The sequence below is a fragment of the Episyrphus balteatus genome, chromosome 1 (assembly GCF_945859705.1).
Source record: "Episyrphus balteatus chromosome 1, idEpiBalt1.1, whole genome shotgun sequence".
Taxonomy (NCBI): domain Eukaryota; kingdom Metazoa; phylum Arthropoda; class Insecta; order Diptera; family Syrphidae; genus Episyrphus; species Episyrphus balteatus.
The window spans coordinates 54,441,295-54,466,157 of NC_079134.1; the positions used below are offsets into that span (position 1 = coordinate 54,441,295).

Below are 24,863 nucleotides of genomic sequence, written 5' to 3' on the forward strand. Positions count from 1 at the left end.
ATAGACATGCTTAACCAACAGTTAACTGTTGTTACCTAGTTAATTCGTAAAGTAAAGTCAAGACTACTAAAGTAGGATTTAACATACATTATGTAGCTGTTGTGAGGTAAATAAATTCATCTCAAAGTCTCATGGTCATCCCTTTCGAACTGTTATGTGCTTATAATTATGAAAATAGATAGACTAAGTCACTTTTTGCTAACTTACTTTATAATTTTATTTAAACGACTAAGTTATATTTTTTCATACTATGAAGGAGTAACAAATAAGTCTATTTAGATACCGCAATTTCACTCTCAAATGAAGTCTAAATTTTAATATTTTTCTAGCAGTAGCTTTGTCCACTTTCATAATTAAGGGCAACAAAAATTTACCAACAATCACATCACTGAATAGAAGCAGCATATTTTTTTTTAGATCAATTTTGAAATGCGCCACTTTTTCGTCTCTGCAAACATTCTCAAAAGTAGAGTGATGCGCGACGACTCTGGGTAAATACACAGGGCAGCAGCAGCGCGCACAATTTCCCCCCGTCCGTGTTTGCTTTTAATAATTTTCTACATTGAATCCGATCAGTTGGTTAGGTTACGCTATTGCAATAAGATCGTGTCGTAGCTACTTTCGAGCGCGACCAGTGTTTTTATCTCTCGTACTTAATACAAATAAAAAAGAAATAATAATAACTCAGTACACAATTTATTTATCAATAAAGCGATTTGATTTGTTCTTATTCACTATTTATGTACATACCCCGAAATTATACTCATAAATGTGTTTTGTATAATAATATTTTTCTATTATTTATTCGTTGATATCTTTTTTGATAGTTAAATTATCTCGATAGTGCGGTACGGGGTGAATGTGATATTTTGATTAAACTCTTGCACACATATCCGGCGGCAACAACTACATACTGATAATGATAAGATACCTATGCTCTTATGAATTTATGTGTCAATGCTTCATCGTAAACTAAGTGAATCAAATAAAACCACCTTTGAGGTTATTCGTTATTATTATATTTAAACAAATAAATGGAAAAGTTCAGTGAAAAATAACCATACTGCCGCATTGTGTTATTGTGATACCCTCTATAAAAAAAAACGCCTACAAAAAATCTCTACATATATAAACATTGAAGTTATATTACAAAAAAAAAAAAATAGATTAAAAAAACAAGATCATTCATAAAGGTTGGAGCCCGAGCCGTCTGTCGATCACCTCGTCTCCCAATTCACAATATACCGTCAATATTATCAAGCCTTCCCCCCACACACACTAGCAAATATGTAAATACACTGAACGTGATCGCGCTTTGGATATCAAACACGATATGTCAAATGAGAAATGACATGCGCCATCGATAGAGTAGTTGTTTTCGGTGGATTGTTTATTAAAGGTGTGTATACATTTTATTATTATTATTTTTTTTAAATAGTATTTAATAGGAGAAGATGTGTAGAATGTAGATACTTTGCGTTTTTAAACAAAGACATAATTATTTTTATTGTCATTTGGTGTAAGGCGATTGTTATATAGCATGATTAACGATCCTTTTTATATAAATTCCATAAATCTATAGGTACTTGTAACTGAATAACTGCTGCCGCGCGGCGGCCGTCGCCGCTGTTCAGCGCACAAGCACAGCCACGACACAGTTTATTAACATTTTCTTACTCATTTATTGATTGCTGAGAGTGATCTTTTGACAGCAGAAAAAGATCAAAGATCTCGAGCTAGTAATCAACAATCGTTGCCATTTGCAATCTGTCGTATTTCCATGCCGCCAATTTTTCGTTTTCAATGGTTGGTTTTTTTAACTTTTAAGTTAAGTGTATTTGTCGTAGTTCGTCTCTTTTTTAATTATCGATCGTCCACGATATTCCGAGTAAAATATCAGATTTGAATTTTGATTTTTATAATCACATAATGGCATGAAATAAGTTGCAGGCTTAGGTTAATGAACAATCACTGTTTATCAAATTAGGGTAGGTATTTTGTTAGTTTTTTTAGAACTAAAGAATTGGAAGGGGGAGTTGAATGAAAACTCCTTTTATTATAAAAAAATGGATTTAATAACTAAGCACATGAAACTTAAGGTATATTGTACCTACAGTCAGTAACAAAATGAAGTGCATACAACCCTAGCTTTGCTTTAACAAAAACGTTTAAGGGTTTCCAAGATAAAATAATTTATCTTGGAAATCATTAAATCAATTAATTAATTAAATTAATATACATATATAAAACTCATCTAAAACTAAAAAAAAGTACAAAACTTAGAAATAAAATGCGCGCCTGGGGCCACGATCTTTTTATATAAAAATTATGTACAAAAAATTTTTCGAAAAAAAAACATAAATTACTCTAAAAAAACCTGTCCATTTAAATCAAAATTAATCGATGTCGATATATTTTTAAATAATATATTTAAAATTAATTGTAAAATTGTAAAATTATGCCCCCATTGCCAAAGTCAAAGGTGCCCCGGAGGAGTCATAAGTGTTTTTCTTTTTTTCAATAACTTATACTTTTTCCACAAAGCTGGCTTTCATTTACTAAACTTTACGCATACACCCAGAGAAAAAACGCATAGTAATTTTTAATACGTTCTACATTGAAACAATGGTGAAAAACACATTCATTAATTTTCTTAAAATCGTCGTTTGGTTAAGTTACAGTTTGTCACATACATTTTTATAAGTGAGATGGTACAGTGGTAAAGCTTAAGCTTGTCAACCCAGGTATAGCGTTCGATCCCCAGCGGATGCCAGTTTTACTTTTTTTATTTTTTTTTATTTTTTTCAAAGTGGTTTCCATTGATTTTAGGTTGTTTTTTGCCTCAGTGTAGTGCTATCAAAGTATTGATTCATCATAAAAAAAAGTTTTTATTAGGTTCAGAAATTGGTGGTCAAAAATTAGATCAGAAATACAGAAAACACGTGGTACTCCGCGAAGAGTTGAAGAAAGTCTGCGAAATTTCATAACGTTATTTAAATCAAACTAAGCTTCTATCTGCATCCAAAATTTCCTTTATTAAGGGCACGATCATACCGGACGCTATCTACAAATTTTTGGGAAAAAGTTAAGAAACTTGGCGGCTGCTACAATTGTATTTTCTCTCCTAGGCCAAAAAGTTGCACTTAACTCATACCGATTATAGTTCCACATGAAAGTCATTTTTGAAAAAAGTGTCACTTGATACATTCTTACGGGAAGGTATTGATATGATCAGACATTGTAAAAATAAAAAATTCAATTCAATTCAAGGCAAGTATTGGATATTGGTTCATACCAGCATTATGAAGATAGAGAAAAGTTAAAAACAAATGGAATTAATGATAATTTGACCATTTATTTGAACTATTAATGTTTATGTTGAATCGGTCTTTTTTGGTTACTTCCTTCTATATGCAAATAAAAATCTTTATTTCATACTTTTTCCCTACGTTTCGTCGTAATTTCTCGACTTCTTCAGGGGTATTTTTATTAAATCTAATGAATATTATATTGAAAACTTGTAGATACTTTGCTGACTGACTGACTGACTATTACAAAAATTGTTTAAACTTACATGAAAATATTATTTTGTTACATTTATTAATTGACAGAGCAATTTCCTGAGACTCAGTCTTGAATTTTATAATGAATGGGCTTATATTTAGAATTTATAAAATATGTACATATGTATAGGTACTTAAGAAATTATGATTTTGAACAAAATTCTTTTTTATAATTAATGAAAAATTTGTATCGCCATCGCCAGTGATAAAGTTACAGAACACTGTTCTTGAATCTGCATTGACTATAGATGGAAAATGGTTGTAAAAGGCTTTATCCAAGAAATAGTATTATACCTCGTATTTCAAAGCTAAAAATCATCTACTGACACAAAACTAACAGTAAATTTCCTTGTAAAATAAGAAAGAACAAAACAAAAATATTAGTTATTTTTATTAGTTATTAAGTTATTAGATAGTTATGTACATACGAATAAATACATATATGTAGATAATTACAAATATGCTCGTTTTTTTAAGTACAAAATATACATATATTCTAAAACATAATGAATACAGTTTTTGGCGAACAGAATTGTGCTGAATTTTTTGTCACATATCGGCTGTATGTATACAGCAATAAATATCGGACTTAATATTATGCCCACATATACATCCAACAAAATCCCAAATATATATCTTTTTCTGCCCGGTGTATCTACAATCGCCACGAGGTACACCAGCAGGCACGAGATCTTCATATAACTTATATGAATACGAGTATATTTTTAGAATATATTCCGACTTTTTGTTGATCTCTACGAAAATGTCGAAACGTTCGGGAACATAGGTCATAAGGTCTGTGATCTCGCTCTCGACGACGACGGAGCTGCGTAGACGTGTAGGTAGTCGATTTCAAAAAAAGAATCAAAATAAACTTGAAAAACAAAATTATAAACAAAACAAAAAAAAAACATTGAGACAGCAAAACCGAATGCCAACGACACAACTGCTCGCTGTGCGCTAGAGGTGGGTAGTTCAAAAATATATATTTATTCGCCCGGGTTATAATACCAAAGCAGTCAGGCCTGGCTACTTGAATCTGGTTGAAAATGAATATTTTTTTTTTGTGTGCTCCTAAACACGGACCTCATAAAATCTGGTGGTCGTTCTTCTAGGACGACTAGGCATGCGATCGTCCGAACGACTAAGAGGTGAAGAGTTCTTCGAAATGCCCCGCCGTCACTACCGAGTTTTGCTGCCGTCCTACTGATGGGTGTCGACTTGTGGGGCTTTTTGGCGAATACAATTTATTTTTAGACACTCAACTCGGTGTACTTATTCCGAGATGATGATACACACAAGTGGGCAGATATTTAATTGTTATTTGACACAGGCAGGTTACTTATATTATTTTAATGCAAGCTATCAAAATAAAGAATTGATACAAAACTCTGAAAAGCTTCTTCTTGTAATTATCTTGTTCTGGAATATGTATCTACCTTCCATTTTCACAATCATGTAAACCATGTAAAACTACTTAAAACCCTTCGTAGAATAGTAGTATTACATTATATTCAAAAGATCAGCGTTGCCAGGGTTCTCCAACGAAATAAACTGGAAACAAGCGTCAATATGTTCTCTCCGTCACTTTGGAATGGCTTAAAAACAATGTTTTAAGCTTTCAGGGTACAAGTCTAGACGAATAAGTACCTCCAAACTAATATCAATATTCGAAACGGGTTATATACAAATGCGTTTATTGTTACAGGATTTTCATATATCTTATTATGTTATTGGTTTGCTTGACCAGCTTTCAAACAAACGAATACATTTTTTTTAAAACTTTTAAAACCATGAGGGGATGAAGTTTCGTTGTTATTGTTTTAAATATCCTTCCCTATTTAGCAAGTATGACAAGGATACGATGGATTTGGAAAAGCATTTTATAGGGTGTTTTCCCCCATGATGCACCGCTTAGGAGGGAGGGGCAGTTTAACCCTCTGTAGGCACACCTCTTTTTTGTGACGTGATAGGCACACGGGTGCGAATTTGGTTTATACTTTTTCATGTCGCTAGAACTTTTTTCGGTCACAATATTTTATAGAGAATCAAGTATGAAATTGGTGTAGAATATTTCGAGGAATTCGAATATTGTATTCACAATTTCAAAAAAAAATATTTTCATCCTTATAAAGAGACTTTTTGTGACCACTTTTTTGAAAAATCGTAATTTTTTTATTTTTATCTTGCCAAATTTGCACCCGTGTGCCGACAGAGGGTTAGTTAAAAATTGAGTTCAAATAAAAAAAATATTTCAAAACAACGGCGACACTAATGAATTATTATGAATCATACCTATTAAAGCTAGAATTCCACACTTTATTATTCTAAATGAAATTATTCCCAGCAATGGTTTTTAAATACCTTCTTGATTTCTAAGCCAAATTTGGAGAAACAAACTTTAAAAAAAGGAGGAAACAACCGAGATTTCAAAATTTGGTAATTTGTGAAATGCCAAACCTAGGTCTGATCATGACTTAACATTTTGTTGTTTATGAAATTTACGGAGCATAAACAGTGATTCTTCGTATAAAAAGCATGCTGCCTGCCCTGCTTAGATTCAATGATGCCGCTGCGCTCTGCATTTTGACCCCTTTTTTTAACTCGTGTGACCATGATACGACCTTTTGAAAAACTGGGTATTTTGGCCCTTTTTGAAAAATACTGCGACTTTTTCTACTCCATCTTTAAACTAGTCCTCTTTTTGATGAAAACTTTTCAACCTTTTGCATTCAATTTTATATTTTTGTTTAAAAACTAATAAGACCCTTGGATTTGGAAACTGTATAAGTAGATACTTAATTACGAGTAAATATATAAAATTTTGAAAAAAACGTAGTTTTTGGCTTAACGTTATTGTAGGTGTAACTTTTGATATTTACCTAATAAATTTTTTTGCTCCATTTTTGCAGCAAAAAGATAACATACGAAATATATGGAAAACGGTGGTCTTCTCTTTTTTCATCAATTTCTCTGACTTTGTCCTTAAAAAAAAAAAAAAAAAAAACAAGTTATGAAATAATAATAATGTTTCAGAACAGTTAAAATAATTTGCGTCCAGAAAAAATAAAGTTAAATTATTTTTGAGTGTTGAAGATAATGAATTAGTGATTAATAAGAGAAAATTTCCATCATAATCGTGTGGCCACCTACAGTTGTACTATTTTGATCCATCCCATTAGATTTAGATTTCGTTTTGTTAATAGATCGTTATAGTCTAAGAGATGGTTGCAAGTTTTCGGACTGACTCGGGAAATGGATTTTTTTTTCATGAAATTGTTGGATAGGGGTGGGATAAGCAAATGCCAAATTGGCAGAAAGCAGACTGGATGGAATAAGCGGGTGGGGGGTCAAACTTGCATTTTTTTTTGGAAAAAAAACTTTCTCGGAAATGGGTGCAAAGTGGTGGAGGTGGTTGAAGAAGGTGTTAAAGTGACAATTCCAAAATGGCAGAAAGCTAAGTGGATGGAAAAGGGGTGGCAGAAGGGCGCAAAGTGGTATTAATATATTTTATTTAAAATTGTACGCAAAATTTTAACTGAATGATTTTTAACATTTTTTTTTTCTTTGAAAAAAAATTAATTTAAAAAAATTAACCATTTCGAAAAAAAAAACTGATTTATAAACAAATTTAAATTCAAAATCACACTGCTTTTTGGGAAGCATTTAAGACCTTCATGCTACGACCCATCCACATTTCACTCAGCCAAAAAACCAAAAAGAAAAGGTATAATAGTCAAAGGTCTTCATATTTTTGAAAATGGTCGGGTAGCATTCTTACTGAATGTTTTTTGACTTTTGCAAAAGCTATTTTCTTTTCATGCAATCGAAAGCGCTAGCACAATAACAGAAAACGCACATAAAAATTCTTGAAAATGTATCTTCATATCTAAAGGTATCAAGTTGCAACATTACAAGCCATCCAATATATTTTTGCATCTTTCAAAACATAAAAAATAATTAAACAACTCACACGTTCTTGTTTCCTTTTTTTATTTAATTTTCTTTGGCTATTCTTACAGGTTCTCTAATATTCAGTGTCACCTTTTGGTCAACTTAAAGGCCACTTCCAAGCCAACAACCACTGCAACAACCAGCATAGTGGTTAGCTAAACAACAGCAACGGGAAGCCCCAACCGAACGTGTTGGTTGGGTAGGTCAAATTAAATGACAATTTGCCAAAAAAAAAAGAAAATTAAAACAAATTAAATAACAAAACATTGAACAACAAAATAGAATAAAACACGCGAAATATAAATGAAAACAAACGAAACAAAAATAAAAAACCCCGTGAAGCAGAAGTAGAATTAAAAAGTAAAGTGTTTGGTCGTCTCTGGTTATCACTGTATTCTCAACTACACTTTACCAAACTGACCCCTCCTAAAACTCAAACACCCCTAGAGTTAGTCTCCGCTAAGTGACTATCTGACAGATATTCGCTCGCTCTGTGTCCGTTCCGACAGACATGCATAATAAACGTTGCCGTCCGTTTATCCGTCGTCGTCACCGCCGCCGTTTACTCGAATAGCCGCTCATCGTAGTCGTACTCGTCGTCGTCGTGGTCACTCTACAGTTGTGTACGAAAGCACTATATCATCTCTCATACATACACACAGAAAAGACTATCTGTATCGCGTAGACGAAGCACCGAAGGAAGGGGAAACAATCTTGAACTCTGACCGATGACCCGGGTTGAACCCTTTTTCTTTAGTGCATTTTAATGTCAATGTAAATGAAATATTTTTGTTGTTGTGTTATTCTCTGTTTCTTTCTTATTTTTTTATTTTGATGAAGCTTAAGTCTGTGTGTGTTTGTTAAAAGGGGCACACAATAACATTGTAACTGTAGGTGGAACTATCAGTCGATTAAGGTTCCACAAGTCACCAACAATTCTACGGGTTTCGGTGTCGCTGTCGCCGTATCGGTCGGTTGCCATAATGTTTAGTATAAGCATTTTGTCAAGTGACACAAAATCAGCCTTCGATTTCAATCGGAATTCGAATGATATTTTTAAATCATATTGAAAAGTCGTTTGATTTAATCGTAACTTTAATTTGAGAAACTATCCTATTTAAACGTGCGTTTTTAAAGTGCTGTCTGTAGGTAGTAGATACAAAAGCTACCACAGCTCAAGTGACCAGACGTTTGAAAACAAATATTTCCTTCTTATTGTTGAATGAGTGATAAGCTTTGCTAAGAATACATAATTGCGATAAAGTTATTGAAACAAAATACAAAAAAGAAGTGAAAATGTGCTACTTAGTGAGTGCCAATGGTGGACAATGAAGGAAATTGATACTGAGGCTCCAGTTGTATGGCCCGCATGGTGTTATTCAGGTGAGTGTGCTTCAGATTCAATACAATATTATGTATCTATACAATGTTGTTTTTCAGAACGAATTCTCTAAATATTTATAGTTAAGTTAAACTAGGTATAATCTTGATAGGTTCTAATCAATGTTGGGAATATGTGTGTATGTTTGAAGCAGGCTTAGGTGGGTGTATTCAATTTGATGTTTAGCCTGGTAGGTAGGTAGCAACCTAGAAACAAGTGGTGTAATAAGTTTATTAATAGCGATTCCATCTTTTCTTATATTCAAGATCATTCATTTTGACATCATGTAGAAAAGGTGTTTTTGAAGATAAGCATTATTTGTTTACCTGTCTACAGATAATTTATTTATCTAAGCATTCCATCAAGGAAGAATTGACCATGGTTGACAACGCTAACAGTCTAGTAAAAACAATTACCACCTACTTCTTAGAGCTCCGTGAAGCTAGAACTGCGATCTCAAAGTTTTTGAACCAAACTAGTCTACTTTGTTTTTCCTTTTGTCCATCCAAAATCTTCGTTTGTCCACCTATTTTTTAAGCTAAAGCTAAAGCGACACAAATTTGAATTTTTTTTATTTGGGGGATTTTAGGGAACTATGAATTTTTCAGTACAAAAAATTTTGTTTTGTATTATTTTTGGTTTGTATCAATTTCTCGAGGTGGACAAACGATTGTCGTCTAAAAATAATTTTTGGGATGGATTTTTACTAAAAAAAATATATTTTGTATGAAAATTGATACATTTACCCTTAAATGCATGATTTTTTTCAATTTTGAAAAAAAGTTACTCAATTAAACTTGACACCAATAACACGCAAAAAATATTTTTAAAAATTATTTCGCAAAATTTCTCATAAAAATAAGAAAATAAGCATTTGTTTGCCCCTTTTTATGACCTTCAATAATTCTCTTGTAGGTACCTATTTCAATATTTAAAATTTTTTGTTTCCGTATTTAATAACTTATATATTTACGATTCTTTTTCATATTTTTGAATTACAAAATTACGGTTTAAATAACTCTTTTTCTAATTTATGTACTAAAAAAGTTCGGGTTCCCAAAATCAAAAATATTCTTAAAAATTAGTACAATATTTGAAAACAAATTAATAAATGTTTTTTATTAACAATATTAACCCCAAACAATTAATTCATTCACAAAACAATGCTATATTTAATCAATTTCATTTTAAATTACATAAAATTATGTGCGTATCAAAAATGATACAATTTGCATTTAAGGGTTAAACATTTGAATTAAAGTTGAAAGAACTTTGAAAAATCTAAATGTATTTTAACGTCATTCTACTTTGATTTTAAAATAAATTCGAAATTATTCGGAAAAATAGTTAAATCACAGTATTTTTCATTGATTTGAAGTTGTTTTCGCTCAGTACAATTTACAATAGATTCATCTACTCATGAGGCAAATTGCTAAAACATTTACAAGAAAAAAGCAATTTCAAGTACCTTTTATATACTATGTGTTGTCAATGCTAAAAATCATAACTTCACATTTATATTCATTTGTCTAAAAAAAAACGTTTATCTACTTTATTATGTATTTCTAGAATTTAAAGTATCTTGCCTAGAACTTCCAATCAAGCTTAAAATCTAAAAATCGAAACAACACGTGTTAACATCTTGATGATTGGGTAAAAATAAGTTTTGAGAAAATTCTCAAAATCCTACCATTTCCTCAAGTCTACTTTTAGCGACTTTTGCTGCGTTGCGTTGTGCTGACAGATGACCTTTAAAAATATTCTAGTCACGAACCTTGGCCGCCGAATATTTTTGTTCCTCTCTTCCAGCGAAGGAAATCGACTGACATGGTCGCTACCACTGCCAGGCAATTGTTCATGTTCATCATCCATTAAACACTGTATCCGTGTGCGTCGTCGTCTTCTTTGGTTGGAGGCAAGTGGCACACGTGAATCAGAAACGCCTAGTGCTACATGTTTCTCATTCAGATCACCTTCGTTCGATCACCTAGTACGGTTGGCGGTCAGACGAATCGCATCGCAGCAAACAAGTCACCAAGACTTTCTGACCATTCGACGCCCGTTTTATGTTACTCTTTGCTTTGGTTTGCTTTTAAGTCACCTTTCGGAGCTCAGACTTGACTACCGAATCCCGATACGGTGAGCAACGAGAGTGGCTCGCTTAATTATATTCCAAAAGCAAAGAAGTTAATTCGTTTGGGGCTGCGATGTGCGCGCAGATCGGTTTTAGAAAATTTGTTTCGTTTTAGTTTTTTTATTTTGCCTTCTTTTTGCAACCGAATACGGAAAACCGTCTCAATTACAAGAGGTACTTGAAAAAAAAATGAAAAAAAAACAAAACAGGAAAAAAACAAGCGACAAGAGAAGAATTCCTTTTCAGGGCGTCCAGATTATTGCTCGGATGAGTTGAATCTAGTATACTTCTTTGGCTTGGTTTTTACAGTGGAAAGTTGTATTTATTCTGGACTAAGATGCTTCTGAGGTAGAAACTTGTGTAAAACCAGAGCTGGACATGATTTTAGTTGCCTTTTAGGTAAATTCTTGCTGCATTATTGCACTTGTTCCGTGTTTGTGTTAATTCGATGTCCCTTTCAACTAGCAGGTGAATGAACAAAGAACTGAAATCTAATGTATCGTTTCTCAGGAATTATTAATCTTTAAAACTGGTAACAAGTAGGTAATAAGAGTTTTTTTTTTTACCGATAGAACCTTGGCATTTGGTTCATTTAAAATCAGTTTGGATGATAAAATTTGTATATAGGGAAAAATATTTTTGGCTTTCAAAAAACGACAAATTTATAGTTTTATAAGTTGAAAACAATACAAGTACCTACTTACAATGTTTGTACGTTAAGTAAGGGGTGTCACTCTAAATATAAATCATAATGTAGTGCGAAAGCTTACTACTCACATCTTAATCTTAGCATGATAACAAACAATCGCTTTTTAGGCGGGAGGGGTAATTTTCTAAAGTATCACGTAAAATACAACAAAAAAAAAATGATTAAAAATCAATGGCAACACTTACAGTTATGAATGATACCTTTTTCAAAAGCCAGAATTATACACTTAGTTTTTAAATCAAATTATTTCAATTAATTTTTCTCAAAATAATCAACTTCAAAGTCAAAATTTGGGAAAAAAGTTTGAACAAAATGCATTAAATACTCTTTTTACCAAGACTGTGAATTTAAATATGAAATTAATCAATGAAATAAACTGCCTCAATCAATTTCTTATCAAATACTGAAAACCATATATGCTTCTATGCCTTATAGTTTCCGAGAAAATTGAAAATAAGAAAATTACCTTTTATTCTTACAAATAAAATAGGGTGGGCAAACGCCGATTTTTGGTGTAGGTACGTTTAGAATTCGAGGTGAAAAAACGACAGAAATTTGATGAATTTTTGTTTGTATCCATTTCTCGAGGTGGACAAACAATTACCGTTTCAATTTTTGAAAAAAAAAGTATTTTTTTGGGATTTTAGGGACTTTGGTACACTGTGGTGAATGGGTACTTTTTTATGGGGTTTTTGAAAATTTGTTTTTTGAATATCTCCTAAACGTAGGGTGGACAAACGATGATTTTTGGTGTGTATCCATTTCTTAAGTTGGACAAACGATGGTCGTTTGAATTTTTGAAAAAAAAAAAAATAATTTTTGGGGATTTTAGAAAAAACGATATTTTGTATGAGAGTTGCTATAAAAAAAATATCTCTTTGGAATATCTCCTAAATGGAGGGTGAACAAACCATGATTTTAAGCGTGCTCGAGGTGGACAAACGACAGAAATTTTTGAAAAAAAAGATGGGTTAAAACCCAAAAAAACAATTTTTTTTCAAAGATTTCTGTCGTTTGTCCACCTCGAGCATACTAAAAATCATCGTTTGTTCACCCTCCATTTAGGATATATTCGAAATTTTCAGTGCAAAACTTTTTTTTTTAATTGCTCCTAAACGGGGAGTGGAAAAAAGATAATAGTTGGTATGTATATAGAAGTCGAGGTGCACAAACGATTGCAGTTGGTTTTATACGTCTATCTCAATATTTGAGCGTATTAGATTTTTCATTTTTCAGACTTCCTTAAAATAATGTGCTCCAAAATTTATCTGAAGGGTGGAAAAACAAAAAGTTTGGGTGGAAAAACGAATTAGAAAAGTTTGGTTCAAAAATTTTGAGGTCGGAGTTCTGGCTTCAAGGAGCTTGTTACTTCCCCTCTCAAAATTGAATCTATCTTTTTCTAATTAAATACTGTCGGTGTTATTATAGTTAAAACTTATATATTTTAACACAGAATTTTGGAGCTCTAGGAATTTGAATCTGAGTGAATTTCTAGACACTTGTTTTTTTTACAAAGCGGAAAAGATAATTTTTATAATAAGTAAACAATTAAATACGCAATAAACAAACAAAAAAAAATAAGCAAAAATAAACTGAGTTTTTGAATTCGCCTCAAACTTCGAATATGAGTCTTGAATACTAATTAAAATGTGGCCACCTTATACGGAATGCACATCACAAAAATATTTTCCTTCAATCTTTGCCTCCATCGTAGTAGAGCCGTCCAACGAAACGGTCGGTTTTGATCAGGCCCATTGTATGTGGATACACAGAGAAAAAGTTATATCAATGCAAAAGAATTCAACAATTTATTGAGTTCTGTTCTGATTGTTTTAAGTTGCTAACTATTTTTTTTTTTGGGGGGGGGGGGTGTGCTGAGCACCAATTTTAAGTTGTTAAACAATATTTCAATTGGCAAAAAAAAGGAAAGGAAATTGTCAACAATTGTTTACGTCGTACTCCTTTTTTATAGGATTTATGACTTTTTTTCAAATTACCGATGAAAAAATCCAATAAATCAGTACTAATTTGAATTAAAAAAAAAGTGCGGGTACAAATGGCCACGCGATTGAAGTTATACTTCTCTTCTCACTCACAGAAATTCACTTAGTAGGATCACACCATGACAGTCAAAACTGTGTTACAATAATGAGAACTAGATGGTGCCAAGATGATATTATTTGTCCAAAACTAAATTTTTACTCTGCACAAATGCCGGAAAAGAAGTATAACTTCAAAAATTTACATTTAAATTTCTACAACTTATTTCGCTGAGTGTACCTTCTTTAAGTAATATTTTTGTGTATGTAAACATTTTTTTAAGTGCCTACCTAACTTATACCTCGCAGTTGAATTGAGCTTACACTTTTGTGCGAGTGTACCAGAGAAGGTAGGTAAGGCCGAAATAGTACCCAATGGGTACTACCCATACCTCTTCAAGCATTGGTACTATACGGCGATTCACATGTGTTGAATGTTTTCGTTCTCGTTGTTAGCCAGCCGTTTGTGGTGTTTGTCATTGACCATGCACATTCCACAAGGTAGAAAGATAATTTTTTTTGAATTGAATTTAAAAAAGCATTGATCACTGACTGATGATATTGACAAAATGTCGCCCCGTGAACGAAATACTAAGCAGGGTTCTTGCCATAAAGTAAATTGATTTGATTTTAAGTAGTTATTTGACCTCAGCAAGTCGTTCCGTGAATTAATTTTTTTGAGATGAGATTTTTATTTTTTCTAAAGGTGCGGCTGGCCATATTGCTTGCTGCGCCTGCGGTCGATCAGTAAGTTGAGTTTGCCTTTGGCATGTATCTATTTATTGATCGTGTATATATTTATGTGACTGATGACTTAAAGTGTTATCATTTTCATTCGTTTTGCTTACCGTTAATGAACAAAACTAATAAAGAATTAGAAGGAAATTCCATGTGTCACGTCGATCAGTCGTTGCTTTTCGTCTTCATTGTACATTTACCGCATATCTACTCAGCTTGTGTTGAATATGTGCATTAGGGTGCTTCTTAAAAATCAATTTTCGAAATTTTAATGGGACACCCTTTCATTTTGTTCTTCCTGCCTTAAATATAAATTGGGTAATTCAATTCAAAGTTTTGAAAAATACACCAAATTTTGTTTTTTTTTTCTCAGAAAATTTAAAAATTTGTAATCAGTATTAAGTTCTTTATATTAAATCTTTAACTGTTTTGAAAGAAATTTTGATAAAAATACAAAAATACAGTGGAATAAAAATGAAGTTTAATTTTGAATATTTTTGAATTTGACATTTTTTTTGTGTTTTTCTGTAGAATAGCTAACTGAGTGATCTTTCGGAAAAAATCGGGTCTTAAGCGTACTTTGTATTGTAACAAAAAAAAAAAAATTTGTTGAAATTGATCTTTTTTTTTTTACTTAAATCTTTAGTGAATGTTAGCGACCCCTAAATTTTAATATTAAAATCGGAAAAAAATACCATATACATATACTATGCTTATATGGTAGAACATAATGCAGGGGTGTCCCATTAAAAAATCGAAAAAAAAGATTTTTTCGACCATATAAGAAGCACCCCAATGTGCGTTCTACTGTACCTTGAGGATTTTAAGTCCTTATTAAGGTATTCAATTCTTTATACTTTTTCAACATTCGATAGCTACCAATTCCTGGAGAAAATAATTACTTGATATTATTGTACATATATGTATAATAATGTGCTCATGGCTAGATCAAATAATTGTTTTAAAAATCTTTTCAACATGAACAAATAATATACAAATTTGACTCGAGTGCATACATATTATGAATTATACTGAATTCAGTAACGTATTCAATAGTAATTCACACCTTAACGGCCATATTATTCACTAGTTTAAAAAATACATCTGGATGTAAACAATGTCAAATGTCAAAAATAAATCCAATTCCATAATATTCACTACTTAAATCTAATCTTAAATCCAATTTTTTAAATCCAATCTCGTTAAATCCAAACAAATTTAAACTGCTCTCGGGAGGTCCGTTTAACTTTATAAATCCAGATGTAAAATTCATTTTCACAGTGTTTAGTAGATAAAGTATTTTGCGAAGGAAAAATAAAGATCAATGCAAATCATACAAAATTTATTGAATAATCACACAAATTTTTTTGAGTGAATAATATGAACAAAAAATTAAATCCTTGGATATATGAAATTCAGATTTAATAGATTGGATTTAAAATTAACTTTAATCCAAACTAAATCCAGAGTGAATAATATGGCCGTAAGTCATTGGAGATCACCAAACCTGGTACCATCGCCCTTCTTCTTCTTCTTTTTTCTCGGCGCTGTTATGATCTCGATGTCGAGGGGATCATAACCTTCCCACGTTACTGCTTCACACTAGTGATCCCCCTGTGGGGTTCGCCGGGTTGACCTCAGAAATCGGCGGCAAGCCTCCCGGTTTTGTATTGTTCCGTTTCTAAGGCCAACTGAATGCTGGTGTTTTTGCATTTGCTTGTACCAGGAGTTTTTAGGCCTACCTTTCTTTTTATTTCGTGTTGGAACGTGTTGGTACCTCCATCGCCCATCGGAGATTAAATCATTCATCTATCTTCCGGCTTGGCCTTTGAGACTGGAGCATCGAGGTTAATTTGGTCTGTAGCTTTTTGACCAGTGTCACATCAGTGTATATGTATATTCTCTATTACAGACGTTTTCCTATCGATTTAATCGGAAATACTTTCTTTAATACTTCTGGGCTAGAAATACTAAATAAAGAAATACTCATTCTTAATTCTTGAAAAGAAATAAAGATTGAATAAAAAATTATTAATAATATTATTATTATTAAAAAATTCAAAATGCTTTAAAGCGGTCTGGCGGGGAGAAAGCTGAAAAGAAAACTTCTGGTACCCACATTTTTGAAATCAGGGGATTTTTTATGATTTTTTGGTGTATCATGCGTCTGGCAAGGGAAAGCTGAAAAAGTCACTGCCAGACTTTTTGTGTTGACATACTGCGGTGCATATCTAGATATGTACACACTCGAATTTTGGTTATACCAAAACTGCCAAAATATGCTGCCGGCTCTCGGTCTATAAGCGAAGCGTTCCACGAGAAGTCTTATGTCGACCATATTTCGTGGTATCTCGCCAATAACACCTGTAAAGGTGAACTTGTCTTGTAAGGATACAATCAGGGGCGTAGCAACCCTCGCGATTATGGGGGCCCCCAAAGATACAGAGCACAAGACACGTGTAAAAATAGAAACTAAAATCTGTAAACTTAAAAAACTTAAATATAATTTTTTTATTAAAAATGTTATGATAGTTATTTTCTCTGTTTTTTTTTTTGTCGATAGTGTTTTTCCCTATCAACGTCATACAAACTAATACTACTACAACCTCAACATATTGTCACTTTTTTCATTCGAATTTTTATAATTTGTCTGACAAAAGTCATACAGAAACACAAATCAGGACAAAAGTGGGTTTCGGAAGTTCGTCTGTGGGCTGCCTGTCTATCTATTTAAGGAATTAAACCCTAAACAGATGGGCCGATCAATTTCAAACTTAGTATGTGGCGAATTTTGGGATTATTGCAAATAGTTTTGTATGACCAAACAGTAATTCCCATTTTCAATTTTGGAAAAATTAAATTTTCTCAAAAACAATTCAAAAGATTTTGATGAAAATCTTTAAATGTTTGGTTCTAAGCAAGGTCTATACATTTGATCATTATTAACGGTACTAACCATAGAATGGTTTAGTTTTTTTCTGAAATTCTACCAAGCCACTAATTCAATTTAAACGAAGTTCTTAATACAAAAGCATTTACTTTATAGCTTTAATATATTATGTATTAAAAATAAATTTCTAAACAAAATAAAATTTTATCGAAAATGGGTTATTTACCTATTTTTTTTTTGTCGGTGTTAACAATTGTTAAGAAAAATCCAATATCCAACATTATTTAATTTTTTACCTCGGGGTGTACAGACCCGGATGTCTAGTTGTAGGGTTGATGGAGTTGGGTTGGTTTGGATGGCGTTTAGACGCGGAAGTATGCCGACTGGGTGTCGGCGTAAAACTTAACTGCTTCTTCGTTGTCCATTGAAATTATGTGATCATCCAGTATATCCAAATCGCAAAGGTACCTAGGTTCGGGATGTCGTTGTTGGGCTGTCATTCTTCTCATCAGCTGATTAGGGTGATTGGCGATATTTACTAAAAGTATCTTCGCCGATTGCAGTAAATACTTGTCCAGTGGTATTATTTTTGCTTCCTCGTAGAGTCGCTTGTTGCTAAAGTATTTCTGCCGCTGTCGGTCGAAGATGAGTCCGGTGCACATCCTCAGCAGTGGCGAGGCGTGATTGATTTCAAATGGTAAGCCGAAGAAAAATTAGTCACCAAGAAATTCAATTCCAAATTTTTAATGCAGTTCTGCGTCATATATTATAATTTTTTTTAAACAAGTTTCCATTAAATAGTGTGCAAAATTCTACGTTTTTCTTTCATAAAACTCTGCAAGAACTTTTTCTTAAAAGTCAAGTCTACTTTTAGTAATTAGAATTTAGAAGAAGTTTTTTTCTACCTATAGATTAAAGTGCTAGATCAGAAAGTCTATCATCTTCTTGAGAAAGTCTTAAACATGTATGCACGAAATCGCCTTAGAACTAAAAAGATCTCTGGACGCCGACAGAAGCAACTGTTATCTAGGTGTTTACAAAACTATAAGTAAGAGCGTCCTTTTGTTTTCTTCATAAAACTAAACTGATTAAAATTATTTGAATCCTCTAATCCTAAAATAATACCTATAAAGTTACAAAATAGAACTTGAAAAAAACCATACTTTTTTAAAGGATTTTCACGAAGTGAAAATTGCATTGGACCGTCACGTTTTTGAAATACTTGAATATTAACTGGTAGAAAACGTTATTTTTCGGTACTTTTAAAGTGAAATTCTACCAACGTGTATTTTTTTTGGAAAACTAATTTTTGAATGTCAAAAAGTCATACTTGTATTTTATTGTATAAAATATATTTATTTCTTTTCAAATTTATTTGTTTTCAAAGATTATTGCAAATAGAAATTTATATTTCAAAATCTTAGAGGTTAGCAAATGACAATTTGTGATTTCGGAATTCAGAACACTAAATTAAAAAAAAAATCACAAAGCAAATTTCTTCCTCTCGACTTTTTTGTTTGTCGAACAATGATATTAAAGTCATAATCAAAACACTAAATCTTACTATCTTAAAAAAATTTCACAATTTTTACATCATCTAAATTTTTATTATTTTCAAAATTGCACTGCGTTCTGCTTGGGAGTTGGGACTTGCTGAAGTCAATTGGGGCAGTTGTGCCACTTTATGGAAATTGCAGTTACTTTATGCACTTTATGCCAACAAAAATGCATTATGACATTAAATATAACATCCACGCAGATTTCTTATCATAGTGGAAACCTTTGACACAGCAGCCCAGTGGAGAGATACATACAAATTCAGATAATAAGTCGGAAAGGAGCGTGTTATTTTCTTGTTCTATACCTTTTATTATTTTCCTAACTGATTTTCTTCAAATAAAACTTACCTCACCCACAACCTGCGCAACATACATAATTTGGCTCATCCAGCTCAGCGATTGCGCGATACACACAAATTCCCCAAATAAGTCGGAGGAAACCGTCTTATTCCACCTTTTTTTCTTCCTATGAAAAATGAAACCCATGGTATAAAAAGACAAGGTATGATCATTAGAGCCGCCATCTTACAAAATGGGGTAATAGTGTTTTGACGTTTGGCATTTGGCAAAGTCAAAAGCAACAACAATTTCCAAGACAAATTTGTTTACAACAACAATTTCAATGGGCTGGGCTGTCAAAACCTTAAGTAGCCATCTTTTTTTCTTTCATTTGACAGTTCTCGATACTGAGTTTTTTCTAATGATCATACCTTCTCTTCTTATACCATGAATGAAACCTACCTCAAGCAGACACTGACATGCGCACTGCGCATTCATTAACGCAGAGCGAAAATTATGGGAGATACATAAAAATTCACCAAAAAGTAAGACGAAGAATATCGTCTTATTTTCTTCCATAAAAAAGCGTGTATTAAACAGAGAGGTCACAAGGGCAGTAATAAGTAAATGAAAAAAGAGGAAAGAAAACAAATTTGTTCTATTGTTTATAAGACGACATTTTTCGGGTTACCTTTTTTTTGCTCTAGTTTTGTGTTTGTTTATGGAATGAGTTGAAAATCAGATAGGTGTGTAGAGTAGAACTGAAAGAAGAGTATTTGAAATAATGTTGACAGCGTGTGCAGGTGTTGATTGAAATTATATTCATGTTGCCAGAAGTTTATGTTGTTGAGTTTGAGAATTTCAAAAGGTAAGACGGAAATAATCGAGTTATATGAACCCTTCGGCACTGATCCTCAGTAATTTTTTCTCGAACATTTGTAGTTCCTTCATGGCTGTCTTGAAGATAAAAAATGATTTGAACTATCTCCATAGAAAATAGTACAAAGGTATTAAATCGCACGATTCACCGGTCCTTAACAAAAAACGTTGATAAAATAATAGCAGGTTCTTCGTCCAACTATTATTGCCTGGATTAATTTCTTTTTATGATGAAATAACCACGTTTTACTTTGATTATTAATCACGCGTGAGCTATTAAAAAATAAAATGCTGAAAACTCAAACTCCTTAAAACCATCCTTTATTTATATTTTTTGAGATGACATTTTATCATTACTTTCAACTTTATTCACGCTTTATACAATTTATATCTAGCCACTACATCACCAACTCTTTTGAAATTGAATGACCAACAATGTTCTTAATATTAATATCCTTGTTTTTTAGAATCATCAAATTTATGAAACATGTAACTTCATACTTTTAATTTTAAAGGTGCAGACTAAAAGACTCATCATAATATAGCTACTCCTACTCGCAGGTATATTAATTTAAGGACTTTATAATGCTGCCTCCATGTCTTAATTTGTTGTCTGGCCAAAGTGTAGTTACTCGTATATATGAAATCTCTAATGTCTAAAGCCAGAATCGGAAAATACCTATATTTTATATGCTAGTATGGCAAAATAACGATGCCTGGATGCCAAAAACATAATAAAATTTAAATTTTACGATCATTACCAAACCGATTTCGCACAATATACCAATTTGCTTTTGTTCCTGGGGACCACTGTGCTGATGGCAACTGGGTATCATGATTGCGGACAAATTTATCCAATAGCATGACTTCTTTCATTGGCTGTCATTATTGTGAGTCCATGTAGTGGCGGAATAAGTTTGTCGTAGGCCCTAGGTAACAAAATTAACTATGGCCAGTAAATTATATTTTTAAATAATCTATGAATCGAATCTTCTTTCTTCTTCTCCATTATCGAGAACAATCATGATCTCGGGCTTTTCCACTTGATTGCTTCACATTATGGCTCACATATGGGGTCACCGAGTTGACCCCAGGGAACGTGGGTCGTCGAGTCTCCCGGTTTTGAATTTTTCAATGTCTGAGGCCAAATAAATGTAGTTGTCCTTGCATTCGTTATCTCCATGAGTTTTTGGGCCTGTCAACTGTGTTAATACGTAGTATGCCATCGCCTCCTAAACTGGGTTTTCTGCGTATTTTCTTTGTATATGAAATATGACAGTAGCACTTTAGTTGGTCGTGCTTTGTTTTATTCAAAACAATATTTTTGACGTGAAGAATTTCTTGGTCCTGTTTTTGATTTGAATCTTTATCTCAGCTGCTGTCATTTAGTGCCAAACATGCTGTACATTGTACAATGTCCATCACTTTGAACCGTATGTAAGTGCAGGGCGAACAACTGCAGTGTAGACCTTTCCTTTCAGTTCAGGAAGTTTTATCGTCATTTACCACAAGATGCTTTATCATCGTGGTATAAATAATACAAGGTATGTTGGATATGAAATGATATCTCGCCATTTTGTTTTCGTTTGACGTCATCGCGAATGGCAGCTTAATTAATTTTCTGATTTTGTTGGTTTCGCTTAAAAAAAAAATTTGCGTGCTGTTAAAAGATACTAATTATTTCATTTGTTACTTAAAAAAAAAAACAATTTAATTTATAAATATGCCAAATTATTGCACAGTGAACAATTGCCCGAGTTATTCAGATAAAGAAAATTGTAAAAACCTGAGATTCTTTTGCTTCGGAAAAGATACAAATCTGTGTGCTATTTTGATTAAAGGATGTGGGAACAAACACATTAATCCCGACTTTGCACGATATTAGCGCTGCATTTCATTGAAGACGATTATTGTCTCAAAACCCGATTGTTAAATGTGCCCATTCTAAAACTAAAACTCGATCTGGAAGCCATAGATAAGTTCCTTGATTCGATTTGTAGCCCACAGTTTTTCTATTATTTTTTTCACTTTAAACAAATCAAGAAGTTCAACATCAAATTTTTTTTCATTCAAATGATAATTGTTTACTTTTTTTCCCAGCTGACAAGTAAAACATCACTCTCAATGACGTCACTACTCGGTCGACCTGAACTGTCAAACATACCTTGTATATTCTTTATACCATGCTTTATCAATATCATCACTTTCGATCATATATCCAAAATATTTAAACTTTTCGCAATTGAGAAGCACTGTTCCATTTAAGTAAATGACCAGAATAGGACCGCCTGAGTCAGTAAAACGACATGGACAGCATAAATATTCTGTCTTTTTCGCGCTCAGTCAGTATCCACTTCCTTCCGAAACATCTTCATATACAACAAGTGCTCGATGCAAAGATTTTGGATAAAGAGCAAAGTTCTCAAGTGCACACCAATTTTGATCAGGAACTCTTCAGTGACTCCTACGAGGCATCTTATCTTCTTTTTTACTTACTCGTACATGTCCATGATCATCCTCATGTATAGATTTCCGAAACATTTGGATGTCTCAAGAAAGCCCATATCAGATCGCCATTCTAATTCTAAAGTCATTGTTTAAGTTAAAACGTTTTTCAGGATCCTCTTCACTTGCAAGTGAACATCGTACGTAGGTAAAACCAACATAAAATTTATTTGTTTTTCTCTGTTATACAAATTTTACTAAAAAAAAATTATCTTTTTATTCTAGTTGTTTTTTTATATTAAAAAAAAGGGCCCCAACCGATGGACTTGTCAAAAGCCCTTAAGATTTTGTTACGCCACTGGTTTTTCGAAGGGTTTCCTAACAATTATATTTATAACTGTTGGATTCCTGCAATGTCTTTTATACAATTTTTCAGATGTTTTAATGTTAAATGCCTTCGCCCTGTTATTGAATACAGTTGGCCCTGGAAACATAGAATTGTTTCCATTTAAAATTGAAATTCATACGTTATATACATTTATTTTTCCAACAACTTAACGTCTTTTACATGGAATGAAAGACTTGGTTAATAAATTGACGTTTTAATGTTCTGAGATGCAATTTGTCTAATAGGGTATCTTTTGACGTTGACAGGTAAAGTGTGTTTGGTGATAGTCACAAAAGTAAGGTAAAAACTGGTTAGACCAAAATGTGCAAATTCATTTAGTTCATCAAAATTAAAACAAACGAACATAGGTACATATATACAAATACTCGTATATTTATTATAATATAATAGTTCTATACATTTTCAACGTACATATTCTGCTTTTTTTTTTTCTTGAGAGAACGTTATCTTAAATAGTAGCAGTACAGTCGCAAGTTCATGTTTGTGGTAACCTTTTAAAAAGTCAGAGGTGCATGGCATTAAGATAGCCGCCTAATTTTCTAAGATGGGGTTATCATTATTTTATTCTGCCAGCAACGTCGTAAATACAAAATTCTGCGTCATTATAGTTGGTTTTGAATTTGCACTAAGAAAGGCACATTTAAATATAAAAGTGGTTTACTAATTTAACTTAATTCAATTTTAAAATTCAATAATTTAAATTATTTTTTTCTTCGTTATTAAATTAATTTAAAATACTTAAATCACGAAAACAGGTAGGGAAAAACGGAAAAAGATTTATGATTATTGAAATGTTTTTCTGCGTTCGATATATTTTAATAAAACAAAAGTTAAGTGGTCCTTTGTACCTCATCATTTCCTCTACTAACTACTTTTTCCTTGCAAGAAAACTAAGAAATTAAATGAAATAAATTGTTCAAAGACTAAAAAATTGAGAAAAATCGTTTGTTTTTTTCAACACACTGGCACAGTTGTACTTGAACTGTTGTCTAGCTCAATGTTTGTAACAAAATGCCTTGTTGATATTGCGTTATCTTCCCATTTAGATTCAAATTCTCAATTTCCACAAAAGTAGTTTTTTTATAGATGTTGAAAAGTAAGATGAATTTAAGCAATTATACTAAAATTAATACGACTGCATACCTTACTCAATTTCACCAAAAATGGTTTTTTTAACAGTAGGTATTCAAAATTCCATAATTTTTACAATTTTACAATCTTAACTTAACCTATTATAGCAATTTCGAAAATATCAACTAAGAAAGAAATTTTAGCTTCTTTTGAAAACAATATCAGAATAACAATAACAGAACTCATGTACATTGTACGATATAACAAAAGTGGGTAACTTTTTCTTCGGATGTGGTATTTAACTTTGTTCTTGGAATATATACTGTACTTATAACCTTAAACTAATTTCGACCTAGATCTACAATTCTAGATAATTCTGTACTCGTAATAACGCCCAAGTCTTTCAGAGTACGAATTTCAAATTCCTCGTGGCAAGCAACGAGACTTTGTTCAATTGTATTGTTTCTCAGCACCAAAAATCAGCATTCATCACATCTTCTCCTCGCATCACACAAAGTCTGCGTCTGCGGCAATAAAATGCATACAAACAAATTGTAAATTCCATCCAACCCTTTCGTTTAATACGCAATAAAAGTGCTATCGAGGGTTGACCTCGATTACAAATACGTCAGCCTCACGCCCTGCACCGCTCGCTCGTTCTGTGTCGCTGTCGGGCTATTTAGTATTCCGCAACTTTAGCCTGAAGCGAAGCTCAATACACCTAAATATTTACTTTAAAATATTTTCCTCTGTCTTGCCATGGATGGCTTCAATTGGAAGAAAATCTCATATGCATGTGTAAAACCAATGGAT

The 24,863-nt window shown here is 32.5% G+C and overlaps 1 protein-coding gene across 3 annotated transcripts in view; it reads left to right on the forward strand.

Annotated features, from left to right (window-relative positions):
- Window positions 1–554: 554 nt before the first annotated feature.
- LOC129920939 (uncharacterized protein DDB_G0283357) overlaps window positions 555–24,863 on the forward strand; it is a 76,073-nt gene continuing 51,764 nt past the window's right edge. Inside the window, exons 1-2 of one of the 3 annotated variants that reach the window (XM_056002488.1) lie at window positions 555–1,399; window positions 7,586–8,900. In XM_056002488.1, coding sequence (XP_055858463.1) covers window positions 8,846–8,900 — 55 coding nt within the window. In that variant the 5' untranslated portion in view covers window positions 555–1,399; window positions 7,586–8,845. Of the gene's footprint in view, window positions 1,400–1,480; window positions 1,807–1,835; window positions 1,989–7,585; window positions 8,901–24,863 lie in introns of those variants that run through there. The other 2 variants (XM_056002491.1, XM_056002489.1) reach the window with 2 other exon arrangements.